General features: G+C 35.2%; 1 protein-coding gene and 2 long non-coding RNA genes across 4 annotated transcripts; 1 reads left to right on the top strand and 2 right to left on the bottom strand.

Moving 5' to 3' along the window:
- Positions 1-569: 569 nt before the first annotated feature.
- LOC130047725 (uncharacterized) lies at positions 570-5,665 on the bottom strand. The gene is made up of 3 exons (XR_008796546.1): positions 5,599-5,665; positions 846-979; positions 570-698 (listed from the first exon to the last, which is right to left on the bottom strand). It is a non-coding gene; the product is annotated as an uncharacterized LOC130047725 (long non-coding RNA).
- A 3,959-nt stretch (positions 5,666-9,624) lies between these two features.
- On the bottom strand, positions 9,625-12,249 carry LOC130047724 (uncharacterized). Of its 2 annotated transcripts, none has more exons than XR_008796545.1 (3): positions 12,122-12,249; positions 11,277-11,782; positions 9,625-9,709 (listed from the first exon to the last, which is right to left on the bottom strand). It is a non-coding gene; the product is annotated as an uncharacterized LOC130047724 (long non-coding RNA). The 2 variants fall into 2 exon arrangements; XR_008796544.1 differs by having other exon boundaries at positions 12,137-12,236.
- Positions 9,814-12,110, top strand: LOC125676122 (E3 ubiquitin-protein ligase TRIM36-like). Its single transcript, XM_056143104.1, has 2 exons — positions 9,814-9,995; positions 10,120-12,110. Exon 2 carries the CDS (start codon positions 10,150-10,152, stop codon positions 11,809-11,811), a length of 1,662 nt encoding a protein of 553 aa, XP_055999079.1. The 5' UTR covers positions 9,814-9,995; positions 10,120-10,149; the 3' UTR covers positions 11,812-12,110.
- Positions 12,250-12,851: the final 602 nt, after the last annotated feature.

Below are 12,851 nucleotides of genomic sequence, written 5' to 3'. Positions count from 1 at the left end.
CAGGTCAAAGTCTCAAGACTGAACACCGTTACATCACATGAAAGAACTTTTCTTAAAGAATGTATATATACAAAATATAAAAGCCTTAGCTTAAATAGTTCAAGAAATATTTTTTAAAATGATTTTTTCTATATACTTGTATGTAAAACCTTTATCCCCTATTGAGGCCCACCCTACCCTCGGATCCATGATTAAAAAAAATTGAATCTGCACTATGTCAGAGAGCTGTCATGTAAATTTGAAATTTCCTGGCCCAGTGGTTCTTGTGGAGATTTTTAAATGACTCCCCTCCTATTTTTACATTTTTGTGATTACCTCCCCTTTGAAGGGGACATGGCCTTTCATTTCAACAAACTTAACCCATGGATGATGTACGCCAAGTTTGGTTGAATTTGGCCCAGTGGTTCTGGAGAAGATGAAAATGTGTAACGTTTACAGACATACGGCAGATAAAAGGTGATTAAAATAGCTTACTTGAGCTTTCAGCTCAGGTGAGCTAACAATATATCTTTTAAGATGTTTCAGCATATATTTATCTTTCATTAATAAAAACTTCTTACTCTGCCCCTTTTCTTTTCAGTGGAATGAAATCTGGGTTGTAAGGTGTTAGTTACAATACTAGCCATTTTTTGTTGATTTTTAGCTTTCTGGAAACGTCATTTTGAAGTTTCAGGTAGGCTTTGTTTCCTGAAATTAAACTTTAAAAGAAAAAAAATGTTAGAATTTCTGATTTTATTTTAAACTATGTACATGTATTTGGAATAAGTAAATACTTGTAATGTTCAAGGGACATTATATGGAACGAGTGTGGGATTTTAATATCAATTTATATACTTAGCTGTTACCTTCCCATTGCATGTGTCATGGAAGGATGGTTGTATAGGACATCAGCTGCTGATTCACAATGGCCTTTCTTGTTTTTCCTTGGTATTTTGAGTTGCATTCCCTTTTCGTCTGAATTACATTGGTTTCCATCTGTCTGAATATTGAAAATGTTGTCAGATTTCACATATGAGTTAAATGTAGATATTGTTGGAGACTATCATTTTCATAATTTTTTTCCATTTAACAAGCCTCGAACATCTTGTATTTTGTGGCTTTGTGTTACCACCATGATTTTGACCTTCAATTCTTATTGAATCTATTAAATCTGGGTAGATCTACAGTTCACAGACAATACCCATAGTCTAGTCAATCTAGCTCAAAAATGAGCAAAACCTCAAACTAATTGCAACAGAAATGAAATTTTGATTATTCATGCAAGAAAACACATGCAAACAACATATTAAAAATCGGCTTTTGTATTTCCATGGGAAAATTGGAATTTTGGGGTAAAAGGATGTGTTTTTTCATGAAAATCGCTAAAAACTGGAAATTGAAGAAAATGTCCATTTTATGTAACATACAGTAAAAATAAGTTTCATATCTCAAATTTCAACCTGGAAATGTTCGATTATTTTTTTTTTACAGCAGAATATATTCTTTCCTTGACTGTAATTTTTGGGTAAAATCTTGCTTTTTTTAATATAATTGTTAAAGATTGAAATTTTAAGAAGAAAACCCACATTTTGTCATACATTTGAGTCTACCAATAAAAAAAATGAAGTTAGGATTTATTTTAAAAACTGCTCAACAAGTAAGATATATAGATTATTGGCAATATATATGAAAAATACCATTTCAGGTAGGAAAACCTACCTTTTTCTGAAACAAAAATAGTGAAAAACTGGAAATGATAGGAAATGGCTGTTTTATAGAAGAGATGACATTGATCTTATAAATTTAAGAATAAAACTTCCAAATGCACAACTAAACTTTTCTGCACCAATATTTATTTTCCCTTGCCGAATTTTGGGCTGAAATCTTCATTTTCCAACAAAAATCGTTAAAAACTGGATTTTGGAAGAAAATACTTTTTCCTGTCCATTAGGCATATATGAGTTACCACATGAAGATTTATACATTAAAACAAACTGTTAACACAAAACAAGTGCCCCTTCAAAAATGGTCTGTAAAAGATGACCGACATTTTTGCAGTTACTCCCCTTACATCGGAAGTTGGAGGCGCGCTTACCATTCCGGTCCTATGTTTCACATAAATACATGTAGTATTTTAAAACAAACAGTGTATAGTAAAGCTTACGTTACCAAATTCTTTATTAAGCTGAGTTTTAACAGTTTGTACTACATCTATGACGAAACAAGGTTCAGTTTCTTCGATTTTATAAAGAAATCTTTAATACGTGCACTTCGTCAAGTTCTAGTGTTTGGGAAAGAGGGGGGAGGGGGGGGGGGGGGGTTATAGCCGTATTTGATGTTTAGTTCTATCCAAATTATTGTGCAATTAATACCGAGAATCTGTTTTAAAAAACAATGGACACATAGAATTAAAAGCAAATGAATCAGGCACGCAGCATCGTACAAAAAAGGGGGGTGTGAAGATAATTTCACAATATTGCCTGAAAATTGACAAGTAAATTTTAATCCAAAGTTATAAAAATCCTTGATGGTGTGTGTGGTGGTGGTGGGGGGGGGGTAAGTTTGTTCTCTCAGTTCAATTTTACACGTCCACTGTGTACAGTTCACGACAATGCTATTTTTTTTTTAAAAAGAAAAAGAGGAGGGAGGGCAACCAATCTGTCTAAAAATCGACCTCTGTACGTAAAAATTTATCAACTTTGCAAGTAATGATAAAAGGTGTAGAGCCATTATTGCTACGTGCCTGATAATTATATAAGTGATCATTTGAGTAATTGCAGTACAGTTCAGTCCATGTTTTTACAAGTACAACAGCTAGTGTCACAATTTGCCTTGCATTTACAAAAAACTAAGTTCACACAGTTTTCACCAAGAACCCCCCCCCCCCCCCCCCCCGCTTTAAAACTTAATATGACAAATGTTGAAACTAATCGAATAAATAGAAAAGAAACGTACGATTATAAATAACACTCTGTATACCTCTGTATACCTTTTCTACTGTTTATTCACAAATGAAAGTGTACATTAAATCTATTAAATGTTCATTAATATGTTTTAAATATTATGTGGTATTCAACAGTCGCTTGTCTTTTCCTTTTTCCGCTAAAGTGTAATCGATGTCGAATGACAGAAACTTGCGGGAGTTTTTATCCCCCCCCCCCTAACTAATTGAATTTAAATTTTCATCCGACATTGATTTCGTCCCTTAGGGCAGTTATGTTTATTTCAGTGTTCGTTGCTATTTCTGTGCTTTATATATAGACATTTCAAACACAATGTGCATTAATGTTGTATGATCCTCTTGAATTTACGATAAATAATCCCATTTCCATTCTCAATGATCGTGTGCCAGCGTGGCGAAAATTCCATCGTCATCGAAAACAAGTTTTGTCTTGAATAGATGGTCGGGCGGTCTAGCGCGCTGTTCGCATGCTGCTAGGATATATGGTTCCGCAGGTCGTGAGCCCAAGACTAATTAGAAAGAGTAACTACTCGATTTTACATCAAATCATGATACTATGCGCAAGTGTTTACTTACATTGATTTTTATTATTTATATTATCAATGTTTTATTATCATTATTATTACCCATGAATGACTCCCCAAACCTGAATTTGAAAAAGAAAAGCAAAAATACTTTACTTACTTAGTTTTATAAAAGTTTTTAATACAAAACGCTTGCTCAAATGATGAAGATACAAAATAACTGAAACTTTTAATCCGAATGGCTTTCCATACTTTCTTTTTTAACAACCGTAATTCCCCCTTGTAAATTGACACTAATTCTTTAAGATTTCATTTATAATTTATTATTCATAACTTCTAAAGTAAATATTGTGTTTTATAATTAAAATTAATTCAGTAGAGGGTCAAACAAAATATTTTGAAGCTTTATTCGCGAAAGTTCCCCGGGAATGGAAGTCGGCAAAGAATATAAGATGCTGAGCAATATTGTATGTATATAGAAGGTTTTAAAATCACCTTTTTAATACAACTGTTAAGCTGTTTAATCGCGTTTTTTATTACATGCACTTTAGATTGTCGTGTATAACTTTATTCCGATGACTGTCACAGTTAAGTTACTCCCCTTTACGTGTACGGCGTGCCGTAAACACCACAAAATATCGATGGTTTACTAAAACATTTAAGGTAGCTCCATCCTCGTGTGACTTATCAATATTAATGGTTAAAAGTGGAAAAACTTTATTAATTTCTACTCAATATAGTTTAATTCAATTAATAACCAAAGAAAATGTATATGTCATCACCTTTTTAAAGATGTCAGACATACAAAAACAGAAGTATACATCAACATCAGAAAATCACACATTTTCGTTAAACAGAATAATAAAAATAGATAAAAACTTGTTGAAATGACAAAATTTAAATATCAACAGTTTTAAAATAACTGCTAATTCATAAATATGTATAGATTAATTGTGGATATTAGGGAAACCAATGTATAATAGACATCCTGTATAGGAAATCCCAGCACAGGAGTTATTGCCCTTAACAACATTTTTAAAATCATAAATAATTGATTATCTATGGAAAATATAAACTTTTTCAGTATTATTAGTTTACCAGATATTTTATTATATCCATTGAATAGCATTCCTTAGAAAGATATATTTCTATCATGTGCAAAGTTAAATTTATTAAGATTTTTGCAAAAACCTATGACATCATATGAGGATCGATCAATCTTTTAAAAGTCTAAATTTTAAATATTTCCCATTGTCCGATTTTGTCCGATTTTTTGTATGTTGTTAATCACGCTTTTGTTTAACAAATTCCGTCGAGTTTGTTTCTGTTGCAATTACTTTGAGGTGATTTGCTAGATTGACTAGACTAAAGTGAAGAGTAATTCTTGGAGTAATACACTCATTAGTATATTTCAATTTTTATATGTAAGCATTAGTACCCAGTTGATACATGTGTGTTATCCCTAATGCAATATATAAGATGCTTGATACATCAACAAGAGGCAGCAAGAGTTGGTGCTAAAAATATATCCACTTCAGCCTCATGTAGAATGAACAGATACATCATGTATAGAGAATAAATATAAAGTTTATATGTTGAACTGTATCTGTAAATTACACTAAACTGCAATGTCAGAACAGCAAGAGACAGTGCTAACGGATAGTATATTATTAGTATTATATGTTAGTTAATCCACTAAGAGTGAGTAACAACATTCTCAGTCCAACAACATAGGTGTGATCGGTCGACAGAGAATGTTTACTCCTCCTAGGCACCCGATCCCACCTCTGGTGTGCCCAGGGGTCTGTGTTTGCCCAACTGAGATTAATCACTGTTTGTTATCTTCACCTTTCACTGTGTTTACTAGTTCTGGTATACATGCTATATCTGATAAATTTGATAACATCCCTTGAGCCTCCCATTTTCATCTTAACACTTTAGCCTACAACCATCCCCCCCGATGTCCACTCCCCCAAATCAATGTCTTATATCTAAAGCATTTATGTCAATATTGAAACGGGATTGTACTAAAATACAATGATCATTTCGATGTAATGGTATTGTGAAACCAGTAGGCTGGGTTAAGTCTTGCATTTCATTCATAACATCAGCTTAGATTAGCCCTATACTTACCTTATCTCACCTCAGCTCTGGTATGTCCAGAGATCTGTTTGCCCTACTTTCAGTTTTGTATTCTTCATGGGATTTATGCGATTGATCGTTGTCCATCATTTTCACTGATCTATTATAACGGTAAGAAATAAATAAAGAAAGAAGTTTTTCGTTCAACGTCTTCGCTTAGCTTCGTTTGTTTATTGCCGCCATTGCGCACTAGCATTCCGGATAAATGATATTTACCGGATACGTCTCTTTCATTCCGCTCACTTCGCGCGAGACCATAGGTTGTTTTCATCTGCCCGTGTAGCACATTCCTCAATCGGAACTCCTCGAATGTCTCGCGCACTCAACATAGGATCTCGGATGTAATACGATGGCATCCATGAGTGAATTTGATGCATTGTCAAATTATTATTATTCCGAACAAATATAAAGTTTATATCTGAAATTAAAGTATTTAATTTATTTTTTTTTTTTTTAATTTACTCTGCCGATGTAACATTCTCAATAGATGTTTTATGAAGTTACATGTAGGTTGTGTAACTATTATATACCAATATTCGTTTTATGCTTTTTTTAAAAAAGCAGAAAATACCTGGTTGATTATTTCATACATATGTGTATATTGTTTTATTGTATCAAAAGGTACTGAATTTACTAATTTAAGAGGACAATACAAATTTTTATAGTTTTCACCACTTTTTTGTGCGACGCGCGTCGATCGCTTTTAGCGACGACGTTTTGTCGCTAATTTTAAAGAAAACCGCGCAGCATGTCACAATTTCATTTTATCGTAATATAAAAACTACCGAGAATTATAACACGAATAAGGGCCCATCAAAAAGGAAATTCCCTCTACTTTTACAGGCTGTATTTACTTTCCCTATTTCCATATATAAATATAGGTAAAACGCCTATATGTTTAAACATTGAGAAATAAAATCGTAAGAAAACGTACATTTGCAAAAAATTGCTATTTTCTTATAACTTTGCCAGGCATTAAAAATAATTTTTATATCTTCTGAAAGCTGGGAATATATGCTTTTCAAAAATATAAAAAATATTGAATTCATAAGGAAAATAAAAAAAATCATATCGAGGGGGGAAATGACCTTGCGAAAAAGCGTTGCGTCATATTTAGACGAAGCCATCCTTCACTTTAAATGCTTTTTTTTTTATTTAATGGCATTACTTACTTTATTGATTTTTACATAGTCAAAAATAGAGTAAATTTCCAAAAATATGATATATGGATCATATATCTTATGATCGTAGTTTCAAAGATTTAGAGGCACTCCTTTTGCGTTGCTCTGTTTTTACGCGCCACCGGTCAAATTGACCGGTACGGTAGAGAAGTTGATGGTGACGTCGTCAGTTTAATATAGAGTTTTCCGTTGAATATATTACAGCTGATATGGTAGATAAAGCATAACAGTGGTCATTTTCATAAATGGCACATTCTCAAATACCAGATTTAGTATTTTGGTGAATTTTCTTCTCAGGGCAGATTTTGGCTAAAACCGTACCTTGTCCTTTATAAAGGAAACTAATTTCTTGATGAACAGTGCATACAATCAGCAACAATATAATTAAATTAACGATTTCTAACAAATTTGATCGGGATCGGTACTTTTTTCCCCAGTTTGAATATAGTGATTATATCTAACATTTAATAATTTCGTTTCAATTATTTTTTACAATATATTTCTTGGATATATATCTTTTCTGACATGTTTCTTGAAGATTTTTTATTCGTAGATTAAATTTTATTTTAGCAAATAGCGTTTTAAATTTTCATAGATATTTTTCTAAAAAAAATAGAATGTTTATATCTGAATCTTTTAGGCATGTTTTATCAGATATTCATATCAAACACCAAATCACAGCGAAATGTGGACTCAAGAATCTCTTATTTGCAAACAAAACACCTTTATTACCATTCCGGGGAAAATTACAGAAAAATCATATAAAATAATTGAAAGCTTGTTTCATTCTTTCAATGGTGAAACCATACTTCATAAGTGTATTAACGAGCCATTAAATAAAATTTTAGTGTAGTGAGCTACCTTAAATGATAAACTGTTGTTGATAAATTTGAATGATGCAAGTATCCACCTTTCATATCATTTAGACTCAAAGTTCGTTAAAATTGAATACCTTAAATTTTTGTTCCGCGGCAAAAAAAAAAAAAAAAAAAAAAAAAGGTGGGGGTCCGGACCCCCTCTGGATCCGCCATATAACGGCAAACAGATCATTATGAAACAAGATGTACTGTGAGCAATGCTCACTAAGAATACCCCCCCCCCCCCGCTTACCCCAATCTCCCAAAGGGTGTTGTGAATAGGTATAAATTACCTCTTTCCTGAGTGTAAAAATATGGTATGCCTTTGTAGAAGAAAATGGAAGATATAGTCCGAACACAAATCCATGGCATAAACCTATAATTATGACCTTGAGATCAAAGGTCAAGGTCATAAAGAGGTCATGAATGTACATGACATAGTCTCATGGTTTTACACCCATGTCTTATGGTATGACTATGTTAAAACCCTATAAACAATTTTGCCCTTCAGATCAAAGTTCAAGGTCATATAGAGGTCATAAAATACTCGACACATCGTCTCATGGTGAAACACTCATGTGTCAAATATGATATGCCTATGTCAAAGAACAAAGAAGTCATGGCCCTGACACGAATCCATTGTAAAAACCTTTAATTTTTACCTTGTGGTCAAGGTTATATGGAGGTCATGAAGGTACATGACACATCGTCCCATGGTGATCTACCCGTGTGCCAAATATGGTATGCCTAAGTCAAAGAACAAAGAAGTTATGGCCCGGACACGAATCTGCACAGACAGACAGACGGATGGACAGAGTGATTCCTATATACCCCAGAACGTATAATAAATCACTGGAAGGAAGTTCTTTTTCATAATCCCTGTTGTAATTCACTATAGTGCCGGTGTTGTAACATAGAATTTCCCCCCGCATAGACTTTCCCTCCGTAAAAACGGGCCCGGGATAGATGATGGGCCTGGTATAGAATTTCCCTCGAGGAAGAATTAAACCGGGCCCAATTTTCCCCCTAGGAAAAACCGTCCCAGTATAGAATTTCCTCTTAAATGACAGTACGCCTCCCCCCACCCCCCCCCCCCCTCTTCTTACATTTTAGCTATGTATCCGTTTCCAGTTCTATTACTAGAATTCTCTTGCTTATCTAAACTCAGGAATTCTTCTTATCTTTTTTTTAAAAAATTTTGAGCAGGATCTTGTGTATTTAAAAAAAAAGGAAATTATTCAAAACGTGTAATGGTATATCAAAATGTATTCAGACATCTCAAGCTTTTGTCGTTATTTTCTAGTATCTAACATTTGAAATAGTGAAGTTGGGGAGAAGCATGCCAAGAAATCCTCCCCGGTCTTGAATTCCTTGGTTTCAATAGGACCATATTACATGCTGATTAATAATAGCCGTCGTTTATCTCTTAATTGTGGTCACTGATTTATAACGGTTTTTCTATACAGGAGATTTTGCTAAGAATTTCTTGGCATGTTAATGCTTTTTAAATTTTAAATTTAAATAAACGAGAACAAATTACTTTTATTTGTGCAGTTCATATATTTTACTTTTCAGATATTTTAATTGTATATCTATTAGTCGACCTTTTAAGAAAAATCCTAATGATATTGACCTAGACCTTGTATTTACAACGTGCATTTCAAAGTTTTCAGCGAGTAAACCCAAATTCAACATCTCAAAAAATATTCCTTTGTTTTATGAATGTCGTAATATTATTGATGAGCGCATATCTATTTCATTAAACTATAACAAACGAAATCCGGAGGGGGGAAATTCTATACCAGGGCGGTTTTCCCGACCAGGGGGAAACTCTACCGGTATACTGACTTTGTACATAGGGGGAAATTATATGCTGGGGCGCCTTGACCCCACACTTTCAAAACTTTCTGGATCCGCCCCTGCACTAATTCAACAAATCCTAAAACATTAAGGAAATAAAACTCGAACACATAATATAGGATAAGCTCACATGCGCGAGTACAACAGTTTATTCATACATGTGTACATAGACATCTGGAGGTTCATTATTCCACTCAACTCATTCTACAACAGAAAAAAGTATATCAAAACACAAATATGTATTTAGTACCAAAACGGAGGTCTACTGCATGAACCCCCCCCCCCCCCCCCCCCCCCAATGGATATTGCTAATCGTAAATGTTAGCAAAACTACCCAACATAAACTAGGTCAAAGCAAACTTTAAAACTATATATTTACTCAAGCGATAACACGTAGATAGTGTATACAGGCTGACACGCCGCACAGGTATTTAATTCTCAGGACTAGACGGAAGGTCGAAAGAACAGGGAGGCCATGTTGGATTTTAAGGTGAGACTAAATTATTATTATAGTAATGACTGCTGTGTTTTATATCATACTATAATTCTATTTCGTTAATTGTTTTAATCTGTCAACATCTTGAAATGAAATTCCGGTTTTATTTAATCAACAGTAAACTTCTCGTGTGATCCCGCCATCAGAAATGCATCCCCGGCGCAGTGCTCAGGAAGTCCTACTGTGTGACCTCTGTGAAACTGTCCCCCTACCGAGTCACTGTGAACTTTGTAATATAAATCTCTGTGTTAACTGTGCAGTAAAGCATCTCTCAGACTCGTCTAAAAGACACAATGTCGTGCCGTTTTTACACAGAAAGTCTACTCCTAACTACCCAAAATGTCCAGACCACGCCGATAAACACTGTGAAATTTACTGTGAAAAATGTGGCGTTCCTGTCTGTTCTACCTGCGCCTTATTTGGAAAACATAAAGGTCACGATGTATCAGATATTCTGGAAAAGTTCAGCGCTAAAACAGAAAGTTTACAAAAAGATCTAGAAGAACTCGAGACAAGAATTTACCCGCGATATAAAGAAATGGCGTCTAATGTCGAAACCGAGAAAGCCAAGTTAGAAACAAAATACGGGAAACTGACGACAGATGCCGATGAACAAGGAGAAATCCTACACCGGGAGATTACCGCCATTGTCAACCGACAGAAATCCGCCATTGCGGAGATGAAAACTAAACATCTGGACGAGCTAAATAAAAATACAGAAGAAATCACACAGAAAATGGCGGAACTCAAACAGATCATGTCCGACTTGAAATCAATCCTAAAATCCAATGACGTCTCCTTAACCTCTACTTACAAATCTAGGAATTCCCAATTTAGAACATTACCGCCTAAAGTCCGAGTTACATTACCGAGTTTCTCTCCTCAGAAAATAAACAAAGGTCAGCTCAATGAAATGTTTGGTTCTCTGTCGCCATTATCCATTAACACAGAACATGGCGACACAATGAAGTCAGCAGAAGCTGTATCTTCTCCTCCAGTCAAACCACTGCTTGATGAGCCGCGCGTCACCGCCACCATAGACACTGGGTATAGACCACTATACAGTGTTAGCTGTCTGAGTGAAGATCAAGTCTGGACATGCGGGGATAACGAAACCATGAAGCTGCTCAACCTCCAGAGTAAACTACTGACATCAAAACAAACCAAGTCAGGGAACGGACCGTGGGACATAGCAGTGACACGGGACGGAGATCTTGTTTATACTGACTATTATGATAACACTATAAACTTAATTAAGAATAAACAGATACAGACCGTGATCACACTACAGGGGTGGAGACCTCGCAATGTCTGCTGTACCGCGGGTAACGATCTCCTGGTTACCATGTACAGTGATGATGAAGAACAATACAAAGTCGTGCGTTACTCCGGCTCCACAGAGAAACAAAGCATTCAGTTTGATGATCAGGGTCGTCCTCTCTATTCTTCTAATAGTTACTATAAATACCTCAGTGAGAACAGGAACCTGGATATCTGTGTGGCTGACTATGAAGCTAGTGCAGTAGTGGTGGTCAATCAGTCAGGAAAACTCCGATTTAGATACACTGGTCATCCCTCTAATACCGAGCAATCATTTATTCCAGTCGGCATCACTACAGACAGCCAGAGTCACATCCTGACAGCAGACATTGTCAATGACCGTATCCACATCCTAGATCAGGACGGACAGTTCCTCCGTTACATTCACTGTCATTTAGAGTCTCCATTAGGTTTATGTGTGGACATCAGAGACAACCTCTTTGTGGCTGAGTTAGACACTGCTAAAGTGAAGAAAATCCAATATCTATAATCACAGTGTTAATTACACAGCTCTACAGTGTTAATTACATCTACCAACACAGTGTTAATTACATGTCTAATCACAGAGTAACTTACAGCACTGTGTTAATTCCTTCTACTTGTTAATTACATCAGCTTGTTAATTACAGCCCTGTGTACATTACAGCCCTGTGTACATTACAGTCCTCTGTTTGTGATGTGTAACATGTACTTGTGTTTGTGAGTTTAACAGAACATTATTTTGTTTGTGAATTAATTCAATATGTGTTTGATTTTACAATGTATATATTAGATAAACATGATACAGAGTTCAGTCTTACATTATTACTGAGTACTTAGATTTGTAGTACTGTAACAGAGAGTGACCCCAAATGTCCGGTCTTCATCACAGATCTTCAGATTCAAGGTCGCAGTCTTCTGTTTACCATCAGTAACATCACACCACTTATCTAAATCTCCACCGTCCTACAAAATAAACAAAGTGTAATCATATCAAACTGAATTGTCAGGGATAGTTTGTGATATATTTACATGTTTATATACATGTCAATGTAATGGGAAGGAAAAGAAGATATGGCTGAACCGGTGTCACAATGGGGATCGAATCCAAGGCCCTTCGTTCCCACGATATGATAGGACCAGGGATTGGACCTCAGACCCCTGTATTAGTCAGGTGCTCTAACCACTGAGCTATCCAGATTGATATCAGTGGTTTTTACTCGACTAGGAATCGAACCCTAGACCCCTGTATTACATATGTAATAGTCAGGTGCTCTGAACACTGAACTATCCAGACTGATATCAATGGTTTGACTGGACCGGGAATCAAACCCGAGACCCCTGTATTACTAGTCAGTTGCTCTAACCACTGAACTATCCAGACTGATATCAATGGTTTGACTGGACCGGGAATCAAACCCGAGACCCCTGTATTACATATGTAATAGGCAGGTGCTCTGAACACTGAACTATCCAGGCCAATATAACCAATACAAAGTGAACTTTTCCAATTGAAATTTATCTGTTGTTATTGACTTTTTACATTATCAT

The sequence above is a fragment of the Ostrea edulis genome, chromosome 7 (assembly GCF_947568905.1).
Source record: "Ostrea edulis chromosome 7, xbOstEdul1.1, whole genome shotgun sequence".
Classification (NCBI taxonomy): Eukaryota; Metazoa; Mollusca; class Bivalvia; order Ostreida; family Ostreidae; genus Ostrea; species Ostrea edulis.
Note: the sequence above shows the minus strand (reverse complement) of the source record. Positions and strands in the feature narration are given on the sequence as shown.